The 15,134-nt window shown below is 47.6% G+C and overlaps 1 protein-coding gene across 1 annotated transcript; it reads left to right on the top strand.

Annotated features, from left to right (window-relative positions):
* Nucleotides 1-5,169: 5,169 nt before the first annotated feature.
* On the top strand, nt 5,170-6,105 carry LOC311623383 (olfactory receptor 1M1-like; the record flags this gene model as incomplete). Its single annotated transcript, XM_084885376.1, has 1 exon — nt 5,170-6,105. The coding sequence occupies one exon, from the start codon at nt 5,170-5,172 to the stop codon at nt 6,103-6,105; it is 936 nt and encodes a 311-aa protein (XP_084741502.1).
* Between the last annotated feature and the right edge of the window lie 9,029 nt (nt 6,106-15,134).

Below are 15,134 nucleotides of genomic sequence, written 5' to 3' on the forward strand. Positions count from 1 at the left end.
ACCAAAAATACTAAGATACCTAAGAAAAAAATTAACTAAGGAGGTAAAAGACCTCTACTCAGAAAACTATAGTACATTGGGGGGGGGGGGAAGACATAAACAAATGGAAGAACATACAATGTTCATGGATTTATACAATCAACATCATTAAAATGTCCACACTACCTAAAGCAATTTACTAGTATAGATTCCACACAATCCCCATTAAAATGCCAATGGCATATTTCAAGGATCTAGAACAAATTCTCCAAAAAATTCATCTGGAATAAAAAAAGACCCCGAATAGCCACAGCAATCCTGAGAAAGAAGAACAAAGTTAGAGGGATCATACAACCAGTTATCAAGCTATATTACCAAACTACAGTTCTCAAAACTGCCTGGTACTGGCACAAGAACAGACATGTAGACTAATGGAACAGAACAGAGAACCCAGAAATCAACTCAAGCTACTATACTCAATTAATATTTGACAAAGGAGGAAAGAGCATACAATGGAGCCAAGACAGTCTCTTCAATAAATGGTGCTGGGAAATTTGGTCAGATACATAAAAATAAAAAACAAAAAAGAAAGAAATAAAGAAAGAAAGAAAGAAAGAAAGAAAGAAAGAAAGGAAGGAAGGAAGAAAGAAAGGAAGAAAGAAAGAAAGAGAAAAAAAACTAGATCACCAACTTACACCACACACACACAAAAAAAAACCTCAAAATGGCTAAAGTACTTAATGTAAAATGGGAAACCATAAAAATCCTACAAGACTTCACATAAGCAGCAAAATGGCAGATATATGTTGTAGCAATATCTTTATAGACACAGCTCCTAGGGCAATGACGACTAAGGAGAAAATAAACAAATGGGACTACATCAAAATAAAAAGCTGCACAGCAAAAGAAACCATCAACAAAACAACAAGAAAGCCCACTGCATGGGAGAACATATTTGCCAATTATATTTCAGATAATGGTTTAATCTCCAAAGTTTACAGAGAACTCAGAAAACTTAACAAAAGGAAGATAAACGATCCAATAAAAAAAATATGGGCAAAGGATCTAAATAGACATTTTTCAAAAGAGGACATACAGAAGGCTGAGAGACACATGAAAACATGCTCAAAGTCATGAATCATCCAAGAGATGCAAATCAAAACGAGATACCATCTCACACCTGTCAGAATGGCTATCATCAACAACTCAACAAACGACAAGTGCTGGCGAGGATGTGGAGAAATCGGAACCCTTCTGCACTGCTGGTGGGAATGTAGATTGGTGCAGCCACTGTGGAAGACAGTATGGTGTTTCTTCAAAAAGTTAAAAATTAAACCTCCATTTGACCCAGTAATCCCCTTTCTAGGACAGTATCTCAAGAAATCAGAAACACCAATCAGAAAGGATATATGCACCCCTATGTTCAGAGCAGCACAATTCACCATAGCTAGGATTTGGAAACAGCTCATCAGTAGATGAGTGGATTAAAAAACTATGGTATATCTACACAATGGAATTCTACGCCGCTATAAAAAAGATGGCACTTTTACCATTTGCAACAGCATGGATGGAACTGGAGAGCATTATGCTAAGCGAAATTAGCCAGTCGGAGAAAGATAAATATCACATGATCTCAATCATATGTGGGGATATAATGATCAACATAATGTGATGAACAAGAATAGATTCAGGGACAAATGGCAGGGGAGTGAGGGTGGGGGGTTAGAGAGAAACCAAAGGACTTGTATGCATGCATATTGCATAACCAATAGACACAGACACGGGCGGGGGGTGGGAGGGCTTGCCCAGGTGGGAATGGCGGGGCATGGGGGAGAATGTCAATTGGAGAAAAAGGAGACATACATAAAACCTAGATAATAATAAAAAAAATAAATAAAAAGAAAGAAACCAGACCCAAAGTCTGTAGAGTTCCATCTATATTACATTTCCATAATAGACAAATCTATGGAGATGGAAAGAAGATTAGTGATTGCTTGGATCTGGAGGAGAAGTTGAAAGTGGAGAGAGGGTAAAGGGGAGGATAAGTGCTAACATACACAGGGTTTCTTTTTGGTGAAAATATTCTGAAATGGATTATGGGAGTGGTTGCACAGTTCTGTGAATGTACCAGAAACCTTTGGATTGTACACACACAATGCGATATCATTCAGTCATATTGAATTAAAAATATTTTTAAGTGTGTGCTCAGGGCCATTGATGTTCATGCGTTTTGCCCTGCAGTCAGACTACCCAAATGGAACCTAAATCTACCACTTGAAGCCTGTGATGATGGGCAAGTGAGAGTCTCCGTTTCCTTCCTCACTGTGCTATGGTGAGAGCTACAGGACATTGCACGCTGATCAGAGCTCCAACCAATAACAAATACTGGAACCATTCTTAGCCATAAAATAGTTTAAAACTCTTCATAGGAAACATTGGCTGCATTCTATCCTCTGTCAACCAGGAGAGACAGGTCTGAGGAAAGACAAAGCTCGTGAGACAAAACTCTCTCCCACCTGGTGGGGAGGGGGCCTGGGCTCCAAGGCCCCACTAGGGAAGGTGAGTTAATTGCACTCATTCTGACAAGGCTCTCTGGGCATCACACCCCAGGGGCCAGAGCTGGTATAAACCTGCAGGAGAGGTTCTGTGTGCGCCCAGAGAAAGCACATTCCTCCTCCACAGCCACAGGACACACGTGAGGGGCAGCAGCCCAGCCCCCTGGAAACACAACACCTGAGGCCTGAGAAGTCCTGGGACTGATGCGGGTGCAGAGGTCATGAGTCAAGTAAGTGAGTCAGGAAGAGGAGTTGCAGGGCCTTGGGAGTACTGTCCTGGAACTTCCCCTTAAAGGTGGGGTGCTCTCTGCTCAGTCTCTTTCCCCCCCAAGGACTTGAGGTGCTCTGCACCAGCCTCAGGAGTGGGCAGCCTGATGGGGATTGGATGGAGAGGGGTCAGCATAACTAGATCCAGCATGCTGTCTGGATCTCAGTTCCAAACAGGAGTTACTATGGCTGCCTCAGGGGCTGCGGAGGGCTCAGTGGAATGCTGGGTGTTAGTGGTCAGCTCAAAGGCGGATTGCATCAAACAGATGTAATTGTCCTGCTCAGTGTGTGCGGGTGATGCAGAGGGGTGAGTTCCTAGAAAGTTCCTAGCTTTAGCCTAGACCCGTGGTCCTCAGGGGAGAGACTCTGAGCTCTCCCCAAGTGGCCTCAAGATCTTTTTGCAGCCAGAGTGCGAGGGGGGAGGCTACTGGCCTCCAGTGGGTCAAGGCCAGAGGTCAACTTTCTAGACAAAGACATGATCCACCCCACATGTCAGTGGGTTCCCAATTGAGAGCCCCTCACTCCACTCAGTAGAGGGGCCAGGAAAACATTCCTGCAGAAGGGAAGGCAGGTGGGTGAGGGGGAGCCCCAGGTGCACAGGCCCTAAGGCAGGAGAGGGGAAGTGCAGGTGTGGGGGGAGCGGAGCAGTGGGGAGCCTGGCAGGGTGAGGCTGGGGGAGACCCATCTTCCTTTGCAGCCACTTAGGCTGCAGGATGGAAAGCACTGAGGGGAGGAGGGTGGCCATGCAGAGACCACTGCATCTTGTCTCCTCCTGGTGAGAGATAACAGCGGCTCATGCTGGGAATAAGCTTCCTGCTTCTGTCCCAGAGATGAAGATGATGCTGTAAATCTACAAATTAGGTGTCGGTGGATGAGAGAGGTGAGAGAGGAGGTGGTGGAGCTGGCTAGGGTTGTGAGCCTGTGCACCCGGGAATGGTGCTGTGCCGGACTCCGAGGGCCGACCCCAGCAGCCCACGTAGTGGAGCCCATGTTGGACCTGGTGAGACTGGAGTGCTGGGGAAGGAGGTGTCTGGGGGTGATGTCCAGGAAGCAGGATAATCACGTAGCAATTTGGAGAGAAGCAGGTGCTGGTACCAGAAATGCAGTCATTGAATGAAACCTGTAAGGGATGTGGAGGAGGACAGAGTCCTCGCATCAAGGCCCTGCCACCTGCATCTTAACTATTCTCACGCCTCAGAGGGGCCTTGAGCTTAGCCTGGTGGCCAGTGTCCGGGCTGCAGGGTGAACAGCCCTCCTGGGTTCTGAGCACAGGACTCCAGAGACAAAAGCCAGACATTGCAATGCAGAGAAATGCATGCACTCCCCTCCCCAGCCCTCGGTGGAAGAGGCCGGTCACAACAAAGCTTTGGAGAGTCTGTGATTTTTCACTCGTGTTTGGGGCTGTTTCCTGGAGAGATTTCTGGCTCTCCACCACCTTCGCCTCCACTGGACACCAGGCTTGGTCTTTAAGTGTGAATGAAGGTGAAGAAGAGGGGTGGGAGGGTGTTTCGTGGTAGAAGCTCTCAGGGGCCAGTGTACAATGCACTTTGCCCACCGCTGCAATGACTGGCAGTGTCCCAGACACAGGTCTGTCCACCAGTCTGAGTCCGGGAGTGAATGCCTCACAGAGCACTACCATAGCCCCCTGCGATGGACATGGAGCCGAGTGAGAACTCAGCCTTCTTTGCTGTCAGCCAGTGATGTTTGGGCCTGTATTTTACTGCAGCATAATTTAGTCTAAACTGACTAATTCAGAGCCAACGGGCTGTCCAGTGGAGGCCAGAATAAGGTTCATACAAGTCTCACCTGGCACATGGGGCCCAAATACGTGGACAAAGATCATCTGTCTCTAAGGTTGATGTTAAAAAACATAGGATGAGTAAAATTAGCTCCCTTTGGAAAGAAGTTACTCCAAGATATAATGAATCAGTATAAGCTCACAGCCCAATGAGGAGGGATAAATCACTGGTGTAAATGGTACCATTTTATCCTTTAAAATTAGTGCCTTCATCCTGGCCAGTGTCTCTCAGTGGTTGTTGACCTATAAATCATGTTTTGATTCCTAGTCAGAGCACATGCCAGATTGAAGGATGGATCCTTGTGGGTGACATGAAGGAGACAGCTGATCAGTGATTCTCATCATTGAAGTTTCTATCAATATATGTCTCTCCCCTCTCCTTTTCTCTGTCAAATCAATAATTAATAAAAAAGTTATTAATCCCATTTAGGAAAAGAGGGAATTGAGGCTCAGAAGAGCTGAGATGCACCTGGAAAGGTGAGTGGAGAAAGGCAGCCATGGGTGCCTGGTTTCCTCCCGGGGAGTCCCCCACACTGACGCCCTTGCTTCTGGTTGTAGAACTGCCTGGACATGGCCAATCAGACCCAGGTATCTGAATTCGTCCTCCTGGGCCTGTCTGAGCATCCCCGGGAGGAACAGGTGCTCTTGGGGCTCTCCTGCGGTCTGTATCTGATTGGTTGCTTGGGGAACCTGCTCACCATCCTGGCCATCATGTCAGACCCTCACCTGCACAGCCCCATGTACTTCTTCCTCAGCAACTTATCTCTACTGGACGTCTGCTTCACCTCCACCACCATCCCCAAGATGCTGCTGAGCCACCTGTGCGGGCTCAGCATCATCTCCTCCTCCACTTGCCTGGTCCAGATGTACTTCTTCATTGCCTTTGGGGCAGCTGACAGCATGCTTCTCTCGGCCATGGCTTATGACTGCTACCTGGCCATCTGCCGCCCTCTGCACTACATGAAGATCATGAGCATGCCTCGGTGTTCCTTACTGGTGGCGGTACCCTGGATCTTGGCCAACATCTTCTCCATGGTCCAGACTACTCTGATGACCCGATTGTCCTTTTATACCAGCAGGATCCCACACTTCTTCTGTGACATCAACACCTTAATCAAGCTCTCCTGCTCTGACACGCGTGTCAACGAGATGCTGGTGTTGGTACTTGTGGGTTTTGGGGTTCTGGTCCCTTTTGTGTGCATCCTGGCCTCTTACACCCCCATCGCTGTGGCTGTGTGGAAGGTGCCCTTGGCCCGGGGGAAGTGGAAAGCATTCTCCACTTGTAGCTCTCACCTCAGTGTCGTCTCTCTCTTCTACGGGACTGTGATTGGGGTCTACTTCAACCCTTTATCCACACACACCACCCACAGGGACATGACAGCCACCGTGATGTACACCATGGTGACCCCCATGCTAAACCCCTTCATCTACAGCCTGCGGAACCGAGATCTGAGGCGGGCCCTCAGGAAACTTCTCAGCCACAACCTCCTGGCTAAGCGTCTTTGAACGCTCGTCTTGTACCCAATTGCTCTGCAAGTGAGCTAATGCTTCCCAATGTTAGATCTCACGGTGGCATTTCTTCTTTTTTTTCTTTCAAAGCTATTATTCATGTAAGTTCTTTATTTTTAATGTATTTTGAATATATTTGACATATTGCATTGTGTATGTTTAAGGTGTGCAATGTGTGTTCATTTGAGATATACATTGTAATATGGCTAGCGATACTTAGTACTTGTCACATTACATAATTATCCTCTCTTTTTAGTGGTTGAGATAATTAAGATTTATTGACTTAGCTAGTTTGATGATTGTAGGACAATATTGTTGTATGTATTCATTATACTGTGCATTAGATCTCTATGGCTTGTTTACCACTCTTGTAGATGTACTACACTTTATACATCCTTAAACATCAATCTTGTCTTCCCAACCCCTGTCTCCTAATAACCACCATTCTGTTTTTCCATGAGTTTGTAAGTGGTATTGTACACTACTTGTCGTCCTCTGACTTATCTTACTTAGCATAATGTGCTCAAGGTCCATCCAAGTTATTGCAAATGGTAGGATATTCTCTTTTTTCATGGCTGAAAAATATTATATATATATATAAAATAAAAACCTATATAATAAAAACCTAATATATTAAGTGTCTGATTGTCCTTTCAACCAATCAAAGCATAATATGCTAAAAATAAAAAAATAAAAAAATGCTAAGGCCACTCAACTGCTTGTTATGACATACACTGACCACCAGGGGGAAGATGCTCTGACCAGTAGGTTAGCTTGCTGCTGGGGTCCAGCGAATGGGACTGGGCAAAATGAGCCGGACATGCCCTAGAGCCCTCCCCCAGTCCTTCCCTGGCCCTGATCATGCACCAGCAGGGTCCCTCCACCTGGATTGCAGGGATCAGGCTGAAACCAGCTCTCTGACATCCCAGGTGTCCTAGATTGCAAGAGGATGCAGGCCAGGCCAAGGGACCCCACCAGTGCACGAATCTGTGCACTTGACCTCTAGTCTATAAAACTTATTATATTTAAACAGGTGACATTTCAATCAGTGGCCTATTTATTAAATCATATTGGGACAATTAGTCATTTAGAATGAGTTTATCACTACACATCTATTAGAATGGCTGAAATCCAGAACACTGACCACACCAAATGCTGGTGAGGATGTGGAGCAACAGGACCTTTAATCGGTTGCTGGTGGGGATGCAAATGGTACAGCTACACTGGAAGACCATCTGGTGGTGCCTTAAGAAAACAAAAATAATGTCATCATATGATCCAGTAACCATGGTCCTTGGTATTTACCCAAAGTAGTTAAAAACGTAGGTTCTGCCCTAACCACTTTGGCTCAGTGGATAGAGCATCGGCCTGTGGACTGAAGGGTCCCAGGTTCGAATCTGGTCAAGGGCATGCACCTTGGATGTGGGCACATCCCCAGGAGGAGGTGTGCAGGAGGCAGCTGAATCGATGTTTCTCTCTCATCGGTGTTTCTAATTCTCTATCCCTCTCCCTTCCCCTCTGTAAAAAATAAATACAATATACTTTAAAAAAGCAAACAAAAAATGTAGGTTCACACAAAAACCTGCACATGGATGTTTATAGCAGCTGTATTCATAATTATTAAAACTTGGAGTAACCAAAATGACCTTCGATAGGTGAATGGATAAAGTGTAGTACACTACATGATGGAATTTATTCAGTGCTAAAAAGAAACGAGCTGTTGAGCCATAAAAAGACATCGAGGAATCTTAATTGCATATTCGTGAGTGAAAGAAGTCCATCTGAAAAGGTAGCTACTGTATGATTTCAACTATATGACAATCTAGAAAAGGCAGAATTATGGAGACAATAAAAAGATCAATGATTGCCGGTGGTTAGGGGAAAGGGAGGATTTTTAGGGCAGTAAAAATACTCTATAAAACTGTAATGATAGACACATCTCATTATGTATTTGTCAGAGCCCATTGAATGTACAACACCAGGAGTGACTCATAATGGGAACTATGGGTTTTGGGTGATGATGATGTGACAATGTAGGTTCAATTTAACAAATGTATCACTGAGGGGGGGAGTGCACTTGTTGATAATGGGAGAGGCTGTACATATGGTGTGGGGTGGGGGAGGGGAAGGTATATAGGAAATTTCTGCACTTTGCTCTCAATTTTGCTGTGAACCTAAAACTACTCTAAAAAAAAAGTTTTTAAAAATGTTAAAACTCAACCTGAAATACCTGCACAACATTTTTTTGTAGGTTAAAGCTTAAGGGCTATTCAAACTCTTTTTTTGTTTGTTTGTTTGTTTGTTTGTTTAACAAGTGGATAGATGGTAAGTATTTTTGATGTTGTAGGCTCATATCTCTGTCACAACTACTCAACTCTGCCACTGTAGCACAAAAACAATTATGATGTCAATTAATGGGCACTACTGCATTCCAATAAAACTTTATAAAAACAGCCAGCAGATCCCCACGTTGTGGTTTTTCACCCCTAAACCTATACTATAAAAGGCATTAGAAGCAACCAAGCAGGATGTTTCTGTTATATGCTGTATATACTAGAGGCCTGGTGCATGAAATTCGTGCATGGGAGGGTATCCCTCAGCATGGCCTGCACCCTCTCCAATTTGGGACCCCTTGGGAGATGTCTGACTGCCAGTTTAAGCCAGATCCTACTGGCAGTCGGACATCCCTCTCACAATCTGGGGCTGCTGGCTCCTAACCACTTGCTTGTCTGCCAGCCTGATTGCCTCCTCACCGCTCCTCTGTCAGCCTGATTGATGCCTAACTGTTCCCCTGTTGGCCTGATTGCCCCCAACTGCCATCCCCTGCCAGCCTGGTCACCCTCAACTGCCCTCCTCTGCAGACCTGGTCGCCACCAACTGCTCTCCCTTGCTGACCTGGTTGCCCCCAACTGCCCTCCCCTGCCTGCCCAATCGCCCCTAATTGCCCTGCTGGCCTGTTCGCCCCCAAGTGCCCTCCCCTGCTGACCACTTTGTCATGGCCATCTTGTGATGGCCATCTTGTGATGATGTAGAGCGTCACATGAGGGTGTGAGGACCACTTAGGCTTTTATTAGTATATATATACTAGAGGCTTGGTGCACAACATTCATGCATGGGGTGGGGGTGGGGGTGTTCCTCAGCCTGGCCTGTGCCCTCTCATAGTCTGGGATCCTTCATACTTTATTTGAATCAGTTAGTGCCTTGTGTAGTAAAAGACCGACAAGGAGATACATTGCATTCCTCCTAATAATGGTGAAAAATTGGAAGCAACCGAGGTGTCTATCAGCTAAGTATGCATATATTCATAAAATTGAATGTTAAACTAATTTTATAAAAGTAAGGTGGTCTGTAGCAGTTCCTCTCACCTGGAGGTGATTTTGCCTCTGTGGGCACATTTGGCGATGTCTGGACACATATTCTTCATGGCAGGGGTGGAGGTGGGGAGGTACTGCCATCGAGAGAAGCTAAGTTAACTGTATACAGATGCTGTTAAACTTCCTGCAATGTCCCGACTGGCACCCGCCGCAAAGATGACCCAGTCCCAGGCTGAGAAATCTACAAACTAACCGAAGAAAAAGCCAGGTTATAAAGAAATACTAGCGGACAATCATACCTGTGTTAAAACACACAGTATGGAAGCATAAAATTAAACATAAAATGACCATATGACCCAGCAATTCCACTCAAAAGGACTGAAAAGAGCCTGGCCCCTGTGGCTCAGTTGGTTGGAGGATAGGCCCATACACTAAAAGGTTGTGGGTTTGATCCTCAGTTGGGGCATGTATGGGAGGCAACTGATAAATGTTTCTCTCCCATTGATGTCTCTCTCTCTCTCTCTCTCTCTCTCTCTCTCTCTCTCTCTCTCTCCCTCTTTTTAAAATCAATTTTTAAAAAATTGAAAAGAATTCAAACAAATCCTTGTACACAAATATTTACAGAAATACTATTAACAATAACCAAAAGGAGGGAACAACCCACAGTGAGTGGATAAACAAAATGTGGTCCATCTACACAATGGACTATTACTCGGCCATCAAAAAGGAATGAAGCACAGACACATGCTATGAGATGGGTGAATCTCAAACACATTATGCTGAGTGAAAGGAGCCAGACTCCAAAGACCCATATTGTACGATTCTGCTTATGTGAAAAGTGCAGAACAGAACTTGCAAGTCCATAGAGACAAGAGGCAGGTCAGTGGTTGCCAGAGGCTGCGGGTGAGGGAATGGGGTGTGACTGCTCGTGGGGACAGGGTCTCCTTTAGGGTGATGGAAATGTTCTGGAAACAGATAGAAGTGATGGTTGCACAACACTGTGAAGGTACTAAATGCCACTGACCTGTCCATTTTATGGTACATGGATTTTACCTCAAAAAACAAAACAAAGGCACAACAAAACCCGCATTAGAACTCATTTTATGGGTTTGTGTTTGTTCATATTGCCTCATACAGACAAGTCTGGAAGGAGGCCCATCCAATTTATTAGCAGGATCGCATGGCTGGTCGTTGCACAACTTTTGGCCTTACTTGCGGTGTTTCAATTACTTAATAAAAAGAAACAAATATTTACATATTGTTGGTTTCTCAAATAGTTAAAGAAGACATTTAATTGTGCAAATGCCCTGGATGCGGATGGATGAAGCTAGAGGGCTGTGTCAGGCAACCGCCTCAGCCCCCTGGGCAATGGCAGGGCCGCTCTCCTGCCCAAGTCAGCAGCCAGGGCCCCAAATCCCAAATCTGCACAGCACTGGGCTCTGCTCAGCCCCCGAGAAGCTCAGCTAATTAACTCGCCCCTAGCAGGGAGAAAGGGAGGGACGGAGGGACTGAGGGGACACTGTCCCCTCGAGGCTGCCCTCTCCCTTGCAGGATCCCCAGGGGCCCCAGCCTCCCTGGCAGCAGAAGCAGAGGCAGGAAGGACCAGAGAGAGAGGAGGCAGAGGGCGGGAGCAGAGGCGGCATAGGTAATGCAGGTGAGGCTCAGATAAGGCCCTGCCCAGCTGGCATGCTCAGGGCAGCAGGCTCCTCACCCTGCAGCCAGCCTCACCTGTATGCCCTCACCCGCAGGGCAATGCCACGCTAGGGCCTTCCGCGGGGGTGAGGCAGAAGCAGCTGCAGGGCCTGGAGCCCCAGGTAAGCCACCTTCCTTCCCTCTCACCTGAGCCAGGAGACACCTAGGAACCTAGCATCGACCCCAGACTCAGAGAAGCCCCCTGTTTATAAAGCTCCTTGTACAAGTTGAGTCTGGGAGTAGGGGGGGCAGGCAGGGGGAGGTGAGCAGCAGGCAGGGCACCACTTCCTCGCTTCAGGGCCATGTGCTGCTGCTGATCTCACGTGGAAGGTTCATTGGACCAGTGAGGAAAGTCAGGTGCCGAGAGAAGAGCTGACACGCCAGGGTCCCCAGCACGCCTCTCTCCTCTGTGTCCTGGCCAGAAACCAATGGTGGAAGCACTGGGATGGGGAGAAAGAGAGAGACAAGAGGATTCAGGATTGAGGGACTCCGGCCACCTCCCAGGGGTGTGAAGTGTGGGAGAGGGAGGGACTGGTAGGATCATGGAAAGGAGTTAAGGATGAAAAGAGGGAGAGAACACGGAGCGCGGAGGTGGCTGAAATGGAAAGGAGAACCCAGAGGGAAACGAAACAGCTCGTTAATAAGAGACAGCCAGGCAGGGGCCGACAGGCAAGGCAAGTAGGACGGAGAGACAAGACAGACCTAGTCCGCAGGTCTCAGCCAGGGGCAGTCCTGCACACCGCCCCCCCCCCATCCCCCTTCCACCAGGGGACATTTGGCAATGTGTGAAGATTAAAAAAAAAAAAACAACCCTCACTGGAGGATATGTTTTTTTGTTGATTTGAGAGAGAGAGAAAGGGAGACAGACCTCAGTGTGAGAAAAACATCGAGCCTCCATATAGGTCCTGACCAGGGATTGAACCGGAAACCTAGGTACAAGCCCTGACTGAAAACCAAGCCTGCAACCTTTTGGCGTATGGAGGCGATGCTCTAACGAAGCCATCTGGCCGGGGCTGAGATGCTTTTGATGATCACACTTGAGAGATGCTCCTGGAGCCAGGGATGCTGTGCAACATCCTGCAATGGACCGGACGGCCCCACCGTAAAGAATGACCCAGCCCCAAATATCCCTGAGTCGGGAGTCAGGAAACCCTGCCCGAGGGCAGGGTTTGTACGTGCGGGCAGGACTTGTCCACGGAACGTGTGGCCCCAGAGTCTGTGAGGGGGTGGGGATGGCCTCACTGCCGGGGGTCCCTCTAAGTCCCAGGCAGCCGTGTCTCCCAGCTCGCTCACTCTCTGCTCAGCTTACTGACAGAGGAACCCCCTAAGTGTTCTCCTGGGGGACCGGTGCCAGGGCATTCACTGCCCTCTCTGATATCCTGCACACACCCATCGTGTACTATGGTGTTTTATTTTTGTTTTGTTTTTACTAAAAAAAAAAAAAATGAATAGAGCAGCTTTAGGTTTACAGAAAATTGAGCAGACAGCACAGAGAATGCCTCGAGCCTGCCTTTCTCCCTGCAGAGTTCCCTTCGGGAGCATCCTGCGTTAGTGAGGTACCTGCGTGACAGCTGCTGAACCCATGTTGACAGAGGATTATGTTTTTTCCCAATTTGAAAATGGAATGTATTTTTTCTTTCTTTCTTTTTATTGTCTGAAGTTTTACATATGTTTCCTTTCCCCCCAATTGCCACCCCCCCTTCCCCAGCCATCCCCACCCTGGGCCAGCCCCCACCGCCCCAGTGTCTGTGTCCACTGGTTATGCTAATATGCATGCATACAAGGCCTAGGGTTGCTCTCTAACCCTCCTCCTCCCCTGCCATTTGTCTCTGGATCGATTCTTGTTCATCACAAGAATATGTTGATCATTCTATCCCACATAAGAGTGAGATCATGTGATATTTATCTTTCTCTGACTGGCTTATTGACACATGATCATTAACTAATGCCCCCAGTTCACCTCCAGGTTCACTCTTGCTGCTGCACATCCTATGAGTTCTGACAAATGCACAATGCCATGTGTCCCCAGGACAGTGTCACACAGAACAGTTTCACCATCCCAACAAAGCCCCAGAGTTCCACTGTCCATCCCCTCCCCTCTCCCCCTGAGCCCTGCAGCCACTGATCTTTTCACTGTCTCCACAGTCTGATCTTTTCCAGAATGAACAAGCAGCTAGCTCTCTTAGCCGCGTTCTGCATCTCCATCATCTCCTCAGGCGGCACATGCAGTCCTGGGCCTCCTCCTGGGGCGTGGCCGGCTCTTGTCTTCTCATAGTTCTCCGCCCTTTCTTTGCTCACTGATATAAAGAGATTTGTTAGAGGGAATTGTGTCATGAAATTATGAGGCTGAAAATTCCTAAGATCTTCATCTGGGAAGCTGGAGAGCCAGGAGAGCTGATGGAGTGAGTTTGGGGGATCTTAACTGAGGAGGAGGGAGTGTGTGCATGGTGAAGCCGACGTGTCCCTGGTCCCTGAAGTGGCCGCTGACAGGAGCAGCCATCAGTCAGGGTGAGTGTAAAAAGAATCAGGAAAAGATAGGCTTTAGGGTCCATCAGATGTAGGGTCAGACCTGGAGCTGTGATCTCCACGCAAGGGATGTGTCTTCTGTGGGATTCAGCGGCCACGGCTGTAACCAGGGGGTCACGGCCCGCTCTCCATCATGTCGCGGTAAACATGTGATAAGAAATGCAGAGCACAGGTGCCTGGTCGGTAGTATTACCGAGCGAGGGGTCGCTGCCGGAAGCACACGGAAGCCAATTCGATGGCTCTGGCTTTGAGGAAAGAAAGTGCTTCCAATTGTGAGTTCAGCCGGCCAGGGGACAGGAGGCCAGGCTCAAACTGGTCTCCCTGATCCTGCATGTGGGGCAAGATTCAAGGGGTTTCAGCACCAGATCTTCCTTCATCTCTGAAAGGGTTTGGGGCGGGGGGTCAGGTTCCGGTCACGTCCGGTCCTTTGTTTCTGTGGGGCGAGCCGTTAAGTGCTCACAAGTGTTACTCATGAGTGATGTTCACATGTGTTGCTCCCACACTTTGGCTCTGGGTCTTGTTAGAAGCTGGACAGGACAAGTTCGAGTTGGTTCTGCGTTTGCATTAGGACACATCAAAATCCAGGGCCAGAGACAGTTGCATCTCCAACAGGACTCTTTATGATGTGGGTCATGACAGGAAGGAGCAAGGATTTTTTTACACTCACTCAGGGATTGTTTGTTTTGGAAGCACCCAGGAATGAGGGACCAGATCTGCTTTGTGAAGAGAGTGTTCAGAGGAGGTGACATTTAAGCTGCATCTTAAAAAATAAACAGGAATTTGCAGATAGAGATGGGAAGAAACCGGGCTCTGGGCAGAGGGAGTCTGCCAAAGGGTTGCACCTGCTCTCTCTAGATCCTGTCAGCTCGGGAGAATTTGCCCCCCATGGGGACATTGGCAATATCTGGAGACCTTTTTGGTTGTCATGACAGAGTAGGGGCTACTGGCACCTAACTGGTAGAAGCCAGGGATGCTGCTAATCACTTTACAGTGCATGGTATCTCCCCATCATTCTTTGCATGGCAATACCCTTCATAGCAAAGAATGATGTGGCCCCAAGTGCCAACAAGACTTCCACAGGTGAGGACCTTGCTCTATTGGAGAGCATGGAGGCTGTGAGCACAGCCCAACAACCCTGGTCTCACCCACTGGAGACTCTTATTTCCAAGTCACTGACTTTGACTCATCCGTGTAAGATCTCAGAGTGACCGGACTGAGCAGAGCTGTTGGGGCCACCGTTCTGGGAACCCTATGGGCAGGTGCTGACCCAGAAGTAGAGAGGGGATGCAAGTGATCCCAGGAGAGGGAACCCAAGAAATTCTGGAAACCAGGGATGTTTGGCGAATGCAGCCTCCAGCCACCAAAGTGTCTGGTCCCTCCTTCGTGTCTCGGTATCAAGGATCTAAGCCCATGTAAGAGGCATTTACTGTTTTCATTTTCCTATTTTTAAAGTTGCAGTGAAATACACATAAGAGAAAATTACAATTTCAGGCA

Source organism: Pipistrellus hanaki (assembly GCF_964339955.1).
Source record: "Pipistrellus hanaki genome assembly, chromosome: 5".
Classification (NCBI taxonomy): Eukaryota; Metazoa; Chordata; class Mammalia; order Chiroptera; family Vespertilionidae; genus Pipistrellus; species Pipistrellus hanaki.